We start from the raw sequence: 18393 nt of genomic DNA on the forward strand, positions 1-18393 counted from the left end.
AAGCTCCCCTCCCCCCTTTTTTTGTGAGACAGAGTCTAGCTCTGTTTCCTAGGCTGGAGTGCAGAGTCGGGATCTCGGCCCACTGCAGCCTCAACCTCCCAGGCTCAAGCGATTCTCCCAGCTGAGCCTCCCAAGTAGCAGGGACTACAGGCACGCACCACCATTCCTGGTTAATTTTTGTATTTTTTGTACAGACAGGGTCTCACTGTGTTGCCCAGGCCAGTCTCAAACTCCTGAGCTCAAGATACCTGCCCACCTTCGCCTCCCAAAGTGATGGGATTACAGGCGTGAGCCACTGCACCTTACCAGCTCTGCTTTTTTTTTAGTGCTTCTGTGTTGTGTTTGTTTCTGATGACCTCTATTCGGGAATAGGGTTGTTTTTTCTTTTCCATTGAGTTTTTGTTGTTGTTGTTTTTATAGAGACAGGGTTTCACCATGTTGGTCAGGCTGGTCTTGAATTCCCCACCTCAGGTGATCCACCCGCCTGGGCCTCCCAAAGTGCTTGGATTACAGGCATGAGCCACCGTGCCTGACCCTTCCATTGAGTTTTTAAAAAGACGATGATTCACATGGTTGGAAACTGATATGTACTCCCCATCCATCCCAGACAGCAGCTTCCCATCTGGGCTCCCACGTGCAGGATAAGGCTTCTTCCTGGTCAGAAGCCATGGCGGCCCCGCCCTCGGGTCATCCTCTGCACGGGGCGCTCACAGCACCCTCCCTGCTCTCCCCTCCAGGGTGTGCCCTTACTACCTGTCCCGGAACCTGAAGCAGCAGGCTGACATCATCTTCATGCCGTACAATTACTTGTTGGATGCCAAGGTGGGGGCTCAGTCTGTGCATCTGGTGACTCCTGATGTCCAGTGGGTATCTATCTCTGGGCTTAGGACAGGCCATCCGAGCCTTGCGGGTTCAGGGCCTCAGAGCAGCAGGCGTGGGCGGGAGGACTCAACTCTTGTCACTTGGCAGGCGCTCAGCCTGGCCAGACACACTTGTGAGCAGCCCCAGGCCACGGGTCAGCTGTTGTGAGCACCCTGGGTGTGGGTGGGCTGGTGGCAGTGAGAAGAGACCTCCAGGTGTGGTTCACAGGCCAGTGCCCACTCATGATCTGGACAGTTCAGGATCTTCACTCACATCTGACTGTGGGAGGAGGCACCAAGAACATGGGAAGCCCACTCACTCCCCCCCAGCGTGTGCCCAGCCCTACCCTCACTCCCCTCAGCCTGTGCCCAGCCCCACCCTCACTCCCCCTCAGCCTGTACCCAGCCCCACCCTTACTCCCCCTCAGCCTGTGCCCAGCCCCACACTCACTCCCCCTCAGCCTGTACCCAGCCCCACCCTCACTCCCCCTCAGCCTGTGCCCAGCCCCACACTCAACTCCCCCTCAGCCTGGCCCAGCCCCACCCTCACTCCCCACCTCAGCCTGTGCCCAGCCCCACACTTACTCCCCCACTCAGCCTGTCCCAGCCCCACCCTCACTCCCCCTCAGCCTGTGCCCAGCCCCACCCTCACTCCCCCTCAGCCCGGCCCAGCCCCACACTCACTCCTCGCTCAGCCCAACCCAGCCCCACACTCACTCCCCCCTCAGCCCTACCCCACACTCACTCCCCCTCAGCCCTGCCCCACACTCCCCCCTCAGCCCGGCCCAGCCCCACACTCACTCCCCCTCAGCCCAGTCCAGCCCCACACTCACTCCCCCCTCACCCCGGCCCAGCCCCACACTCACTATTCCCCAACCTGGCCCAGCCGCACACTCACTACCCCCCAGCCTGGCCCAGCCCCACACTCGCTCCCACTCATTCCCCCCACTCCCCCTCAGCCCCAGGCTCACTCCCACTCACTCCCCCTCAGCCCCACTCCTCCCCCAGCCCCACGCTCACTCCCACTCACTCCCCCCTCAGCTTGTGCCCAGCCCCACACTCACTACCCTGTAGCCTGGCCCAACCCCACCCTCACCCTCACTCCCACTCACTACTCCCACTCTCCCTCAGCTCCATGCTCACTCTCATCCCCTCAGCCTGTGCCCAGCCCCAGGCTGACTCTTACTCACTCCCTGCTCCCAGCCTATGCCCAGTGCCACGCTCACTCCCCCCATCAAGAGCATGTGCTCACCCGCATGATTTTGTGCCCCTCACTTTTTATTTAGTGCAGGTGCAATCCGACACCATGCACAGGGTCAGTGACTCGCGTGTTCATGTGATGATGACATGGTGGTGTTTTTCTCTCCAGATCCCTTCACTTGCTCATTCTCAGGGTGTATATTTATCAAGAGCCTGTTGTGCTGGTGCTGTTCTAGGCATAGCAAAACTGGCTTCATTCACATGGAGATTTGATTCTGGTGATGGGGACAGGTAGAGAGCAAAAGAGCAAAAGGGTAAGCAAGTGAGCTGATGATATTGAAGGGAAATAGAGCAGAGGGAGGAGGTGGATCCAGAGCCGAGTGGGCAGGGCCCAGGATGGGGAACACTGAGTTGGAGAGGAGCCATAGCAGGTGCAGCAGAGCAAGTGAGGAGGCGAGTGTGGGCCGGTGGGGCTGACTCCTGGAAGCAATTGCAGAATGGAGAGCTGGTGAGGTTTGCCATGGTTGTGGGTGACTCGGTGCTGTGAGCCCTGGCTGCCCTTGGGAACCACCTAGAGAGCTTCTGACCCCATCAGACCCCTCCCTGGGACAGTTACAACTGAATCTAACACTTTGATGGACACACTGAAGATCTGAAACAGCAAGGTGACGGTGGAGAAGAACAAAGCTGGAGGATGCACCTCGCTGGTTTCAAGACTCCTCTAAAGCTGCGGGAGTTGGGTGGAGACTGCCTGGCTCAAGTGCAGGCCTGTGGAGAAGAGAGAAACTCAAGCAGACCCACAGCCTGTAGTGATTGGTGTTTTGTTTCCATCGGAATCTCACTCTGTCACCCAGTGGAGCACAGTGACTCGATCTCTGCTCACTGCAGCCTCCGCCCCTGGGTTCAAGCAGTTCTCCCGCATCAGCTTCCCAAGTAGCTGGGATTCGGGCGCTGTCACCATGCCTGGCCCGTGCTGATTGTTTTTGACAGACACACCAATGTAATTCACAGAGGAAATGAACATTGTTTTTTGGTTTTCTGAAAAAATGGTGCTAGAATGGCTGGATATCTGGAAAACAGTGAATCTTAGCTCTTACTTTACTCTGTATAAACCTAAGTGTAAAAGCTGAACTAAAAGTTCTAGAAAGAAACAGAGAGGTCCTTGCAACTTTGGGGTAGGCAAAGATTTCTTAGTGTGGACACACAAGGCACTAGCCATAAAGAAAAACATTAAAATTTGGGAGGTGGGGAGGGATAACATGGGGAGAAATGTCAGATGTAGTGTGCACCTGTGCAACAACCCTGCATGACCTGCACGTGTGCCCCAGAACATAAGGTAAAATGAAAAAAAAGAAAAACACTAAAATTTGGGCTTCACCAAAATTTGAAGCTTCAACTCTTTGGAAGAGTTAAGAAAAAGAGCAGTTACAGAAAGGGAGAAAATGCTTCTGTCTTTCAAAGGACTTTAAAATTTTTTCAGCCCTCCTTTGATTTCTTCATTTTTGTTGTTGTTGTTGTTGTTGTTGTTTGTTTTTTGACACAAAGTTTCCCTCTGTTACCCTGGCTTGAGTGCAGTGGCAAGATCTCGGCTCACTGCACCCTCTGCCTCCTGGGTTCAAGTGATTCTCCTGCCTCATCCTCCCGAGGTGGATGCTGAGACTACAGGCATGCGCCACCACTCCTGGCTAATTTTTTTGTATTTTTAGTAGAGACGAGGTTTCACCATACTGGCCAGGCTGGTTTCAAACTCCTGACCTTGTGATCCACCCACCTCGGTCTCCCAAACTGCTGGGATTATAGGCATGAGCCACCATACCTGGCCCCTTTTTTGATTTCAAAGGACCTTTGACCAGAGTATGTAAAATTCTCTCATAACTAAGCAAACAACCCAGTTAACCACTGGGAAAGGACCTGGACAGATGTTTCACCAAGAAGGATGGAATGGCCAGTTCTGCATGTGAAAATTCACCCAGCATCTCCAGTCATAGGAGAAAACAGGTTAAGGCCTCGGGGAGCCAGCACTGCAGTCCCACCACATGGCTGGAATTCCGGAAACCTGAGTGTTACTGAGGGTGTGGAACAGCTGGAGTCCCCTCCATTGCTGGTGAGGCATGAGGCAGCCACTCCGCAAACGTGTACCAAACAGCCGAGCTGGGGAAGGGAGGATATGTTCAGAGATTTGTATGTGCGCCAGGCTCGGGCTCATGCCTGTAATCCCAGAACTCTAGGGACCAAGGCTGGAGATCGCTTGGCCCGGGACACCAGCCTGGGCAACATAGGGAGACCTCCTTCCCAAAAAAAAGAAAAAAGGAGAAAAAGACTTGAATGTGCAGGTTTACCAGAGCTTTGTTTACAGTTGCCAAAACTGGGAAGCAACTCATGAGCCCATCCACAGGTGAATGGACAAACCGTGGTACCCAAACACCAGCAGCGGCCCACAGGCGTGGACTGTGGTCACATAGCAGCAGGGAGCCGATGAGTCCCAGACATGCTAACCCAAAGAAGCCAACTGACAAGGACCTCCTGTTTCTTGTTTTGAGATGGAGTCTCGCTTTGTCACCCAAGCTGGAGTGTGATGACGCGATCTCAGCTCACTGCAGCCTCTGCCTCTTGGGTTCAAGCGATTCTTCTGCCTCAGCATCCCAAGTAGCTGGGATTATAGGTGCACACCACCATACCTGGCTAATTTTTGTATTTTTAGTAGAGACAGGGTTTCACCATGTTGGCCAGGCTGGTCTTGAACTCCTGACCTTGTGATCTGCCCGCCTCGGCCTCCCAAAGTGCTGGGATTACAGGTGTGAACCACCACGCCTGGCTGGACCTACTGTTTTATTCCATTTATATGATGCTCTATTAATAGAAAAGGCAGGGGTGGCGCTGGTGGTTATATGGTGCACATCACTGCCAGAACTCAGTACACTTAAAATGGGCATCTTGATGTGTGAAAATTTAAAAATACCAAAACTGGATCCTACTGCACATTACTCCCATGACACTGTGGGTGGGACCTTGGAAATTTTTAGTTTTCCTGAGTGTGTGCCAGGGCAGAGAACTGTTGGGTTTGGGTCCTCTTGGCTCCTCCGCATCTGTGGCTACAGGATTGCAGTGTCCTGGGGCTCCCAGGGCATTGTGACCATCTTGCTGAGCGTGGCGTGTGCCTTTTCGTGCTGGCCATGAGCATCCCCTCCGTGGTAAGCTGCTGATTAGCGTGGTGTGGTGCTGCTAGGTTGCCATTGAGATCTGGCCCTCCTGACAGACGAGGCCTCCTCTGGACTTCGCCGGCGCCGTGTGTAGTCTGTGCTTGTGATGTTTGGTGCCTGCCACACATGCCTTGGTTTCCCTCTTTCCCTGTCTCTGTGAGCCTGCGCCCACAGGGGCCCTGTCCCGCTCGGCTCCACCGCTCCGTCCCCTCTCTTCCCCTTGTAGAGCCGCCGGGCACACAGCATTGACCTGAAGGGGACGGTCGTGATCTTGGATGAAGCTCACAACGTGGTGAGTCCCCACTGGCCTGAACGCCTCCTGTCTCTCCTGGCTTCTCTGTCAAGAGCAATCTTTCCAGCCCTAGGTACCCAGGACTGAGCACACCAGGAGCTTCTGCCATACCTCCTGGTCTGCTCTGATGCCTCTTCTGGGGCTGGAGACCGGCCAGCTGGGCCAGGGACCAGTTCCTCAGGCACAGGCCCCCAGAAGCTGCTCACCAGACCCCTTCCCTCCAGCCATCTCGGGGTCAACCTGGGCCAGGGCTGTCTCCTCTGCCCTTGGCTTCTGTCACCAGGGCAGTAGCAGGCGTGTGTCTTTCCTGCACCATCTCTGCCCTTCAGGCTACATGGGCTGACCCTTGGGAGGGCTGTTGTGGAGACAGCTGCTCACCCCTGTGGCCGCAGCTGCAGGAATGGCTTGTAAGAGGCCCTCCCAGTCCCACCTGCTGGCTCTAGCATGCTCCCACTCCAGCTCCCAGTGCCACCCCCACCCTGCCTCTGTGGCCGCTGCTTGCCACTGCTCAGGGCCCTGTGGACCCAGGAATGGTGCTGGAGAAGGGCCCCTGGGGTCAGCTGTGCTGGACACTCCCAAGCCTGGGATGAGGCTCCCCACTGCGCGGCCCTGGGCTCCGGGCTCAGTGACCACCCTCAGCCAGTTCCTTAGTTCCAGGCACTTGTTGCCATGTGAGACGGTAGACTAGGTCTTCTGACTTGAGAGAAAGCCAGGAATCTAGATTTTAATTAAGAAATGTTGGCATATGGGTGCAGTGCCTCACTCCTGTAATCTCAGCACTTTTGGAGACTGAGCCGGGCGGATCACTTGAAGTCAGGGGTTCAAGACCAGCCTGGCCAATGTGGTGACACCCCATCTTTACCAAAAGTACAAAAAATTAGCCAGGCATGGTGGCAGGTGCCTGTGATCCCAGCTGTTCGGGAGGCTGATGCAGGAGAATCGCTTGAACCCGGGAGGCAGAGGTTACAGTGAGCTGTGATCATGCCACTGTATGCCAGCCTGGATGACAGAGTGAGATTCTGTCTCAAAAAAAAATTTTTGGCTGAGCATGGTGGTTCATGCCTGTAATCCTGGCACTTTGGGAGGCCTATGTTGGCGGATCATTTGAGGAGATCGAGACCAGTCTGGCCAACATGGTGAAACCTGTCTCTACTAAAAATACCAAGATTAGCAGGCATGGTGGTGGGTGCTTGTAATCCCAGCTACTCTGGAGGCTGAGGCTGGAGAATCACTTGAACCCTGGAGGCGGAGGCTGCAGTGAGCCAAGATCATACCACTGCACTCCAGCCTGGGCAAAAGCAAGGTTCTGTGTCAAAAAAAAAGGGGGCTGGGCGCGGTGGCTCAAGCCTGTAATCCCAGCACTTTGGGAGGCCGAGGTGGGTGGATCACGAGGTCAAGAGATCGAGACCATCCTGGTCAACATGGTGAAACCCCGTCTCTACTAAAAATACAAAAAATTAGCTGGGCATGGTGGCACGTACCTGTAATCCCAGCTACTAAGGAGGCTGAGGCAGGAGAATTGCCTGAACCCAGGAGGCGGAGGTTGCGGTGAGCCGAGATCGTGCCATTGCACTCCAGCCTGGGTAACGAGAGCGAAACTCCATCTCAGAAAAAAAAAAAAAATGTTGGCAACTCAAGTGAAATAATCATTATTTGTTTGCTTTTTGAGACAGGATTTCATTCTGTCATCCAGGCTGGAGTGCAGTGGTACGATCTTGGCTCACCAAAATCTCCGCCTACTGCATTCAAGTCAGCCTCCCGAGTAGTTGGAACTGCGGGTGCACATCATCATGCCGGGCTGGTGTTGAACTGTTGCCCAGGCTGGTGTTGAACTCCTGAGCTCAAGTGATCTGCCTGTCTCGGCCTCCCAAAGTGCTGGATTTACAGGTGCGAGCCATCGCGCCTGGCCTGAAATAATTGTTTCTAAACATTGGCCAGACAGTTGTGTTTGGACCTGCTTCTGGCCTGGCCTTAGAGACTCCAGGACATGGCTTTGGGGACTTGGCTGTCAGCTTCCTGTGCCTCCTGCACCCCCACCCCATTTCTGCTTCCTGGAACCCCCATTCCTGTCCTGTTCTGTGGTGATTCGGGTGTGGTTGGCCTCCAGGAGAAGATATGTGAAGAATCGGCATCCTTTGACCTGACACCCCAGGACCTGGCTTCAGGACTAGACGTCATAGACCGGGTGCTGGAGGAGCAGACCAAGGCAGCGCAGCAGGGCGAGCCCCACCCAGAGTTCAGCGCGGACACCCCCAGCTCAGGTGCGTTCACAGCCAGGCTCCTGGGTCCTGAGCCCCAGGCTGCTGTGGGGGACAGCCTGCCCTGTGACTGTGTGTGGTCTCCCTGGGCACCACACACAGGCTGGCACTGCATGGCATCAGCTTCTCTCAGAGGCTTCCTGGGTGTGAATTGTTCACGGTCCTGTAGACTGGAAGGGCTGTTATTGCTTAGTAGTTCTGGCATTTTCTGAAGACCTTACGTCTTCTCCCAGCCAGTATCAACTTGGCTTCTACTATGTAAAATTGGAAACCCACATTGCTTGAAGCCATGAGTTTGAGACCAGCCTGAGCAACAGAGCGAAACCTTGCCACTACCAGAAACTTGGCCAGGTGTGGTGGTGTGCGCCTGTGGTCTGAGCTGTTCTGGAGACTGAAGTGGGAGGACTGTGAGCCTGGAAGGCAGAGGTTGCCCCAGATGGCTTCACTGCACTCCAGCCTGGGTGACAGAGTAAGGCCATCTCAAAAAAAAAAAAAGGAAAACTAAATATATTCACTGTAAGTGCATTTTGCATTTTTAAATGACCTGCGAATCTGCTGCCATGCCACTTGCTATGCCTGTGGGTTCCTTCCCAGTGTTTGTCCAGAGGCGTATTTTCATATAGCGCTAGTCATGGCACATGTGGAAATCCTTTATGGATGTGTTCAGTTGGTCCATATTCTCTTCCTTTCTTTCTTTTTTTTCTGAGACGGAGTTTTGCTCTTGTTGCCCAGGCAGGAGTGCAGTGGCACAGTCTCTGCTCACTGCAGCCTCTGCCTCCCAGGTTCAAGCGATTCTGTGCCTCAGCCTCTCAAGTAACTGGGATTACAGGCGCCCACCACCACACCCAGTTAATTTTTTGTATTTTTAGTAGAGACAGGGTTTCACCATGTTGGCCAGGCTGGTCTTGAACTCTTGACCTCAGGTGATCCACCTGCCTCAGCCTCCCAAAATGCTGGGATTACAGGCATGAGCCACTGCACCCTGCCTTGGTCCATATTTTCTATGTGGTCTCTGTAAACAGCTGACTGGGAGTCTGAATATTTCCATATGTTCTTCTGCTGTGGCACTGCTTTGATGTGGGCATCTCTGGGTGTAAACAGCATCAGCTTCTCCCATTTTCTTTTAAAATCATACGTGTGGACGGACACCATGGGGACCCTGGACCCTGGGTGGCACTGTCCTCACCCTCCTCACCAAGGCTGTTGCATGGTAGAGAGAGAGTTCCCAAACTTGTCATTTGTTTAGCACAGAAGTGTTCTGTCTTTAGGATCTGGCTTCAGGTGTTCTGGCTTTAGGGTCCCTTTGTATGTATATACACATATTTAAGTGACAGGGTTTCACTCTTGTCCAGGCTGGAATGCACGATCATAGCTCCCTGTAGCCTCGGTCTCCTGGGTTCACGGATCTTCCCATCTCAGCCTCTTAAAGCACTGTGACCGCAGGTGCACACCACTGCCACCGGCTCTCAAGACTGCAGAGCGCTGCAGTAGGGGAGGGGGTTCCTTGGACTTTGAACGCTCCACTTCCCTCCTCTCCATGGTCCCCCAACCCCGCCTCTCTAACTGGGAGCGGACGGCCACCTCTTTCCATCCTTTGCTTGGCTCAGGGCAGGGATGACAGGTCTCCTCCTCGTGTCTCTGCAGCTGCTGCTTCGTCGGGAGGGGGGTGTGCCACCTCTTTGCTGATGTTTGCTCATGCATGGTGTGTGGCCACAGTGTGTCATGGGGGGTGAGCTGCAGCCTCTTCGTGGTGGTCACTTGGCGTGGGGACAGATTGGGTCAGAAGAGTTCTGTCCAGCAGGAAGGCTGTCCTCTTCCTGGCCCTTTGGCTGGAAGAGAGGACTTTTCTCTGGCTATTTCTGGTTCATGCCTGTGGTGTTTCCAGGTTGCGAGGTTCCTAGCACCTCGGCCGGGATATACAACGTGTGAGGAACCACTGCCCGCCCCATCACCACTGCCTCCCTTCCTCACTGTCCAGTTTCGGTAGTTGCTTGAAGTGCAGGGCTTTTTGTTCAAACTCGTGGGGGACATGTGGTGGCGGGGCGCTGTTTCCGTCTCATTCAGGATTGGAGCTTCAGTTTTCATCCCTGTTCGTTCCCCACCCCTTTGGAGACGGAGTCGCACTCTGTCACCCAGGCTGGAGAGCAGTGGTGCCGTCACAACTCACCGCAGCCACCACCTCCTGGGTCGATTCTCCTGCCTCAGCCTGCCAAACTCCTGGGACTACAGGCATGTGCCACCATGCTCAGCAGGATCCATTCTTTTCCTCACACTTTATTTATCGAAGAGCCCAGGCCGTTTATTCTGAGAGTCTGAATCTGTGTACAGGAGGGGAAGTCCTATTGGCTCCCGCATCTTCTCTGCACTTAGGTGGTTTGAGAGCCCCAGTTACACTTGGGCAGGAGTCTGATCTGTGTACGAGAGGGGCAGTCACACGAGTTCCCGGTACATTTAGGTGGTTTTGTTTTGTTTGTTGTTTTTGAGAAGGAGGCTTGTTCTGTCGCCAGGCTGGAGTGCAGTGGCATGATCTTGGTTCACTGCAACCTCTGCCTCCCGGGTTCAAGCTTCTTCTGCCTCAGCCTCCCAAGTAGCTGGGACTACAGGCGCACACCACCATGCCTGGCTAATTTTTTGTATTTTAGTAGAGACGGGGTTTCACCATGTTGGCCAGGATGGTCTCAACCTCCTGACCTTGTGATCTGCCTGCCTCGGCCTCCCAAAGTGCTGGGATTACAGGCGTGAGCCACCACACCTGGAATTAGGTAGCTTGAGAGCCCGTTAGACTTGGGCTGTGTTTTGCAGGGCTCCAGGTGAGATGATGCCCTTTCTATCAGGCATATCACAGTATCCTGTTTCCATTTTCTTCTGATGCTAACAGTGTTGCTGCTGAACACCTGGATCTGTTAATTATTGGGGGTTGAAAGATGGTAGTGTGCTAATTCCACAACTTAGTCGTTAGCAGGAATAATTTAGGACAGTGGTCTGCATCACATTAGAATGTGTGGTCCCATCACACAGGAAAGGCAGGATAAATGTCAGGTGTGGTCCCATTCATACAGGAAAGGCGGGATAAATGCTGTGTGTGGTCAGGTTCACACAGGAAAGGCGGGGTAAATGCTGTGTGGTCTCATCACACAGGGAAGGCAGGATAAATGCTGTGTGTGGTCCCATCACACAGGAAAGGCGGGATAAATGCTGTGTGGTCCCATCACATAGGAAAGGCGGGATAAATGCTGTGTGTGGTCCCATCACATAGGAAAGGCAGGATAAATGCTATGTGTGGTCCCATCACACGGGAAAGGCGGGATAAATGTGTGTGGTCCCATCACACAGGAAAGGTGGGATAAATGCCGTGTGTGGTCCCATCACACAGGAAAGGTGGGATAAATGCTGTGTGTGATCCCATTCATGGGATCCAGTGTCTCAAAAATAAATAAAGGGAAAACACCTCCTGCTTCTCCTGGTGTCTCCAGTTTGGATGTGGCCTTCGTGGATTCTATGGAGCCTCTTCCTTCCCATGAAGAATTCTATGGAGTCCTTTCTTCCCCGCCAGGAATCCTGTTAAGGGCACGGTAGTTGGCACGAGCATGAACTGTGCCATTGCTGCTTTTCTCTTACGCAGGACTGAACATGGAGCTGGAAGACATTGCAAAGCTGAAGAGTAAGTGCTGCCCTCCCGCCCTACCTACTTCCTTGGAGCTGGGTGGGGCCTCCCCTGACACCCCCTCAACCCACAGTGATCCTGCTCCGTCTGGAGGGGGCCATCGATGCCATCGAGCTGCCTGGAGACAACAGCGGAGTCACCAAGCCAGGGAGGTGAGAGGCGAGGAGGGAGCTGCTTCACTGCAGGCCCAGCCTAGAGCTGGAGATGGGCCGTGGCCGCTTCACTGCAGGCCCAGCCTAGAGCTGGAGACGGGCTGTGGCTGCTTCACTGCAGGCCCAGCCTAGAGCTGGAGACGGGCTGTGGCTGCTTCACTGCAGGCCCAGCCTAGAGCTGGAGAGGGGCTGTGGCCACTTAACTGCAGGCCCAGCCTAGAGCTGGAGATGGGCCATGGTGCCGTCCTGGGTCCCCACACACCAGTGACGACCACCCTAGAGCTAGAGACGGGCCGTGGCTGCTTCACTGCAGGCCCAGCCTAGAGCTGGAGACAGGCCGTGGCCGCTTCACTGCAGGCCCAGTCTAGAGCTGGAGATGGGCTGTGGCCGCTTCACTGCAGGCCCAGCCGTGGCCACTTCACTGCAGGCCCAGCCTAGAGCTGGAGACGGGCCGTGGCCACTCCACTGCAGGCCCAGCCTAGAGCTGGAGACGGGCCGTGGCCACTTCACTGCAGGCCCAGCCCAGAGCTGGAGATGGGCCGTGGTGCCGTCCTGGGTCCCCACACACCAGTGAGTTCTGTTTTCCCTTTGTGAGACCCGCTTTATGTTACTTGTGAGACCTTGAGAGCAGCAGCACAGACTCCCACACAGGTCCTGGGTCTTCCGTAGTTTCTCCCCCAACAGGCCTTTCCTCAGACCCTGCTCCAGCCCTTCATTTGCAGCACAGGTGCCTGTTAGAACAAGACCTTCTTGTTAGGACCTTGAGTGTCCCAGCTACCACCTCTTTTGGACTCCGGGAGGCTCGGAACATTCTGAATGCTTTGTGGGGCTCTAGTCTCCACAGCCATGGGAGCAGGGTTCATCGTCTGTCCTGCAGGCAGATGAGGAGTCAGGGCTGGGCCTGCGTGGGGGCTCTCCTCAGCACACAGCCACCAAGGCAGAGCACATTCTGGGTCCTGCATGCCATCTGCCTGAGTGCCGACCTTGTGGGGGCTCCATTTGCTTCCAGGTAGAGCCAATGTCCTCAGCGTAAGGCTCAAGGCTCTGACCTGGCTCCTTGGTCACCCTGGACCCCCATGGGCCCCTCCTGTAGCTTCTGCTGCTCCCATCATTGTCATTTTCCAAAGCTCTGGGGACTCTGCCACCACCTCCCAGACGCCCTTGACAACCCCCCAGCGACCCCATCTCTCCCTTCCAATGGGCGTCCCCTGCCCTTGCGGCTGTTCTCCTGCTGGCCACGCCTCCTGTCTCCACCTCTCACCTCCATGCTGACGTCCCCTGGAGGGCTCAGTTTGTTTCCAAGGGAAGGGAACTCACACGGCCGATGCCCTAAGTTCCCAAAGCTGCAGCCTGGTCTCCACCCCCCATCCCGGACTCAAGCTTGCCTTCTCCTTGGCAGCTACATCTTTGAGCTGTTTGCTGAAGCCCAGCTCACGTTTCAGACCAAGGGGTGCATCCTGGACTCGCTGGACCAGATCATCCAGCACCTGGCAGGACGTGAGTGTTGGGGTGGGGTCTTCAGTGCAGGCCAGCGTGGGGCGGTGGGGTGCAGGCCTTCTATCCTGGCAGTTGCGCCCTCGGTGGCACCTGCTGTCAACTGTCTGCAGGAACAGGTCCGCAGAGCCTCGCCTTCTGATTGGGATGTGGCGGCATGAGTGCCACTTGCCAATTGCTATAGAGCTTTAGTCCTGCAGCCTCATCTCATTATTCCCCTTTTAAGGAAGAGCAGCCAGAGGCCCTAGCTGGGTTCTCCATACCACCCAAATCCTGCTTCTGCTCAAGGTTGTGGGGTCCAGAGGCTTTGAGGGACAGTGTCCCCATGGGCTGCTCTGGTTTTGAGATGCCAGACCCATTGGGGTCTTTACTGCACTCCTGGGTACTGGGGAGGGTGGCTCTTGCTACTTCAACCCTTATGTGACCATAGAGGGACTTTTCAAGTCCCACTGATCCCCCTGGAGACTGTCCCTGCCTGGCTTCTCTCCTGGCTGATGGGAAGAGCAGCTGAGCTGCCTGCCCTGAGTGGGAGCTGCAATCCACCCTGGCTCCCTGGTCAGGCAGGAGATGGGGCTTGGCAGTTGGGCTGAGCGGGCTCATGGCTGAAGGGGCCAGGGCCAGGGCCTCCCCTGCCTGTGGTGTGGGTGTCAGTGCCCTGCTGCCCCCTAGGTGCCGGAGTGTTCACCAACACGGCTGGACTGCAGAAGCTGGCAGACATCATCCAGGTGGGGCCTGCTCCTCTGTGACATATCCTTCCCCGATGGAAGCCGGGCGGGTGCCTTCTCCTGTTGTACTCGTTACTGATTCTAGACTTGGGAATGGGACAAAGGCCCCCACACCACGTGTTTCTAATTGGCAAACCCACAGCACCTTTCCCATGCCCTGCACCCACACTGGGAGAGCAGGGATGGTGGAGGACGAGGTCTGGTGGCACGTGACTTCTTGGGGATCATGCCCGTGTGAGGTCTGCTCCTGGCTCCATGCCTGTGGCAGTGCCTGCACTTGCTTTCCCTGATGCAGAGGTGCCTGTTGGGTTCGGAAGGGCAAGCCCCATTTTTAGGTGCTCTGGGCGCACGCTTGCCTCTCCTGAGCCTTGGTGAGTTTTTAGAAGCAGACCCTCAAGTCCCTGACTGGGAGGCCATGAGTCCTTGGTGAAATCGGGACAGGTGGCCGCATGGAGCCGTGTGAGGCTGCCTGTGTGCTGCCCACACTACACCTCCTGGCCACGTGAGGTCGTGATGGGGTTGGCTGGGGCTGTCCAGCTCTGTGACAGCTTCATGAGTGTCTGCCTGGCCTTTGCGGTGCTTGAGCTGGGGAGGCTGCAGAAGAACCCCGGGACGTATGGCCGGCCTGTGCCCACGCTGCAGTGCTCTGTCCATGCTGCCGGACAGCCAGGTGCTGCCTTCTTCACGGATGCAGCTCTGAGCAGGTGTGAGGCCCGGGCAGGGAGCAGGTGGGGTGGGCACGGGGTGATAGGGCCCAGGCTCAGCCCTCTCTCCACCTTGGCCATCTCTGCGGCCAGTGACGCCATAGCCTGTAGCCTGTGTCTTCTCTGTGCCGCAGGTGGGGCTGGAAAGACAGCACTGCCTTGTCCTCCCAGCTCCTCCCCAAGGGCACGGTATTCCAGGACCCACACACGCCCTCTGTGGCTCCTGCTTGCCAAGGGCCGCTGTGCTGTCCTGCCTGGAGCATGGCTGTCTCTTTAAGCCAGAGGCCGTGTTCCTGCCAGGTGGACCTGCTTCCTTGTCCCCGATGGGTGGCTGCAGAGCACCTGCAGCACATGGCCAGACCAGGCAGCCCTGCGGCACCAGGGCCTAGAGGGCAGGTATGTGCTGGTTGCAACCTTCCCCTCCCTGGAATATGGCTTCCCAGGCTCCACTTAGGGAAAAGTCTTCCCTCTCGTCCACACTGGAACCAAACCCTGCTCCACTGGTTTAGAATTTCCTTTGACTACTGCTCTAAGTAGCCGCTGGCAGATGACTCAGGTCCACCCAGCCCTGGGGGTGATGAACAACCGAGCACAGTGCTCAACTGCCACTACTCCTGAGCCCCTGCGGGTGCCCCTGTGGGGACCTGGTGTGCTGGGCAGGTGTGGGCAGTGCTCACAGGGTGGGTGCTGGGCCGGGCTTGCAGCCCTGAGTGACCATGGGGGCAGAGTGGGGCTGGTGGTCCAAGGATGAAGATGTGGGATGCACAGCTTAGCTGGAGGCGAACTCCGGGCAGGGCCGGTGGGTGCTGGGTAGTCATAGCTTAGCTGGGGGTGAACTCTGGGCAGGGCCGGTGGGTGCTGGGTAGTCATAGCTTAGCTGGGGGTGAACTCTGGGCAGGGCTGGCCTGTGCTGGGGAGCCAGTTGCTGCTAGCCTAGCCCCTGTGAGACTGCTGGGTCCCCCATTCCTCTGTGCCTGAGGCGTCCTTGGGGCGGAGGCACAGCAGGATTTTTATTATTTTTTTAAGACAGGGTTTCGCTCTTGTCACCCTAGCTAGAGTGCAGGGGTTTGATCACAGCTCACTGTAGCCTCAGCCTCCTGGGCTCAAGCCATTCTCTTCTGTCAGCTGCCTGAATAACTGGGAACACAGGCATGCACCACCATACTTAGCTAATTAAAAAAATTTTTTTGTAGAAATGGGGTCTTTCCATGTTGCCCAGGCTAGTCTCAAACTCCTGCCCACGTTGGCCTCCCAAAGTGCTAGGATTATAGGCAAGAGCTTCTGTGCCTTCCCAGCACAGGGATTTTCGAAGTGAGCTGTTTCCTGAGGCAGCCTCAGCCCCTGCTCACGGCAGCCACCAGTGTCATGGTCAATTTGTTCTGTTATTTTCATCCCTCCCTGTAGGCCAGTGCTTGGGTAAAAGGCAAAGCCTTGTGTTTCACTGTCTTGCCAGTGAACATGGCTGGGAAGGAAGGAAGGAATGGGAGGCAGTTTCTCTCTCCCGTGCATACCCAGGCTCACGCACTCGTATGCATAATACGTGCACCATTCTTTGGGAAACAGTAAAAAAAAAAAAAAAATGCCACATGTGCACAAATCCCCATGCCTTGCCAGGTGTGTGTTCCAGACACGGTGTCTGCTCAGCACAAATCCCTGCTGTGTGTCTGTCTCTGGGGCTCTGGTGGCAGCGGCTTGGCTGACGTGGCCGCTCTCCTGGCCTTTTACGGGCTTTGGGTTCCTGTTCTGGCTGTTTGCGGCTCCCTTTCTGGGAATGGTAGTCACACGCTTTCTCCCCGTGCTGGCATCGTCCTTTTCCCATTGATATGCATGGCTCCCCGTGAGTTCAGAGAAACCCGTACCCGACCACAGGTCTTGCTGGACTTTTTCCATTGTCAGGACAGGTTTGGTGAACGGACATTTCCTTGGTGTCAGATTTTTGTCCTGAGCTTGTGCCTCTCAACCAAGATGATAAACTTTGTCTTACATGTTTTCCAAATTGCACTGCAGCGCGATGGAGCTCTGTGTCTGGGCTTCCACACCTTCTGACGGCACCTGTGGAGTGTGAAAGGCAGAATCTGCCTTGATTTTTCCTAGCACGCCAGGCTTGTGGTTCTGCGCTGACCGAGCTGCTCGGCTTTTCCCGACTCCACGGAGCACCTGCCACTCTGCTGTTTTCCTCATGTTTTTGTTCACTGTGTTTTGTCAGAAGTCCTGGTGTCAGCCGGAACCAATTTTTTCTTGTTTTTGTTTGTATTTATTTGTTTATTTTTAGTAGAGACTGTTTTCACTAAATGTTGGCAAGGCCGCTCTCAAACTCCTGACCTCAGGTGATATACCTGCCTCGGCCTCCCAGAGCACTGGGACTGCAGGTGTGAATCACCACTCCAGGCCTCTTGCTCTTTGAGCCTGTCTTGACATGTTCTCCACAGTGCTTCTTGGAGTCGGCGTATTGACTTCCTTTAAAAACCTGGCTGTGATTTTGACTGGAATGTGTTGACTCTGTTTTTCAGTCAGGGTCTCTGTTGCCCAGGCTGGAGTGCGGTGGCACCATCACGGCTTACTGTAGCCTCAGCCTCCTGGGCTCAGGCCATCTCTTAGCTCAGCCTTCCGAGCAGCAGGAACCACAGGCACATGCCACCATGCCTGGCTAATTTTTCTTTTTTCTTTTTTTGGCAGAGACCCTGGGGTTGCACCATGTTTCCCAGGCTGGTCTCAAAAATCCTGGGTTCAAGCAATTTGCTTCTCTCGGCTTCCCGGAGTGCTGGGATTACAGGTGTGAGCCACCTCACTAGGCCACGTTGAATTTCTGGATTAATTTGGGGCCCTCGGGCACAGAGAGGAGGGCAGGGCCAGTCGGCAAGGAGAGGACCTGCTGGCTGCTGCATTTCCAGTGCATGGAGGTGGCCTGTGTGTGGGGAACACAGAGCTCGCTGGGACGCTGCTCACAGAGGCATCAGGCAGGTGCCAGGTCCTATCCCTTGGCCTGGCACTACATGATGGCAGGGGCTGGTAAACCCATGACCCCTGGGTGTTGTCTGGCCTTCCGTGTGTGGGGCTGATGCTGTGGAAGGTCGGATGGCCTCTAGGGCTCCGTGCTCTGGGGACGCCTGTGCACCCTGCAGGGCTCTGGCCTCTGGCCTCTGGCCTCAGGCTCCTGACGGGGCTGCTCTTCCTCTGCCTTTCAGATTGTGTTCAGTGTGGACCCCTCTGAGTTCGGCCCTGATTTCCTGGAGGGGCTAGGGGCCTTACGGTCCTATAAGGTAGGGGCCTCCCCTCCAGGAGGCAGGTGGGGGTGGGAATCCCATGGACCTGAACAGTAAGGGGCTGCCCCCAGGACGTAGGCAGGGCTCCACACACCTGCCCCTCTAGGAGGCAGGTGGGGCTGGGGTCCTGCGGTCCTGAATGGTAAGGGGCCACCCCCAGGACGTGGGCATGCCTTCACACACCTGGTCCTGTCCCCTCAGGTGCACATCCATCATGATGCTGGTCACTGGAGGGCAGCTCAGCAGTCCGATGCCTGGAGCACCACTGCAGCCAGAAAGCCAGGTATGGACCTGGGTCCACGCACTTCCCGCCCCCCCAGGAGCGGCATCCGGTACTACCACGCCATGGCTAGGCAGGCGGCCAGCCGTGGGCCTCCTGCCCCTCTGGGCCTGGCCACCTTCTCCATGTCCAGGCCTCTTGAGAGCCTCTCCTTACTGCCCCTCTGAAAGCTGGAGTTACTGAGAGACCTAGGAGAGGGCCTGATAGCACCATGACCTGCCCAAAGTAACGGTTGGTGGTGGCAGAGCCATGGTCCAGCCAGACCTCTCTGCCAGGACACGCTCATTTATGCCCAGGCAGT

The 18393-nt window shown here is 55.8% G+C and overlaps 1 protein-coding gene across 45 annotated transcripts in view; it reads left to right on the forward strand.

Annotated features, from left to right (window-relative positions):
- The window catches only part of RTEL1 (regulator of telomere elongation helicase 1), a 36304-nt gene that overhangs the window by 7945 nt on the left and 9966 nt on the right, over nt 1-18393 (forward strand). For 23 of the 45 annotated variants that reach the window (XR_013535290.1, XM_078372146.1, XM_078372157.1 and 20 more), the window contains exons 8-16: nt 738-822; nt 5487-5552; nt 7660-7813; nt 11433-11471; nt 11548-11626; nt 13026-13123; nt 13790-13845; nt 17735-17809; nt 18014-18095. Coding sequence is in view for 40 of the 45 variants with exons in the window: in XM_078372146.1 (XP_078228272.1) it covers nt 738-822; nt 5487-5552; nt 7660-7813; nt 11433-11471; nt 11548-11626; nt 13026-13123; nt 13790-13845; nt 17735-17809; nt 18014-18095 (734 nt within the window). In the remaining 5 variants the exon portion in view is untranslated. Of the gene's footprint in view, nt 1-737; nt 823-5486; nt 5553-7659; nt 7814-11432; nt 11472-11547; nt 11627-13025; nt 13124-13789; nt 13846-14382; nt 14550-14683; nt 14946-17225; nt 17323-17734; nt 17810-18013; nt 18096-18393 lie in introns of all 45 variants that reach the window. The other 22 variants (XR_013535288.1, XR_013535287.1, XR_013535286.1 and 19 more) reach the window with 5 other exon arrangements.

The sequence above is a fragment of the Callithrix jacchus genome, chromosome 5 (genome assembly GCF_049354715.1).
Source record: "Callithrix jacchus isolate 240 chromosome 5, calJac240_pri, whole genome shotgun sequence".
Taxonomy (NCBI): Eukaryota; Metazoa; Chordata; class Mammalia; order Primates; family Cebidae; genus Callithrix; species Callithrix jacchus.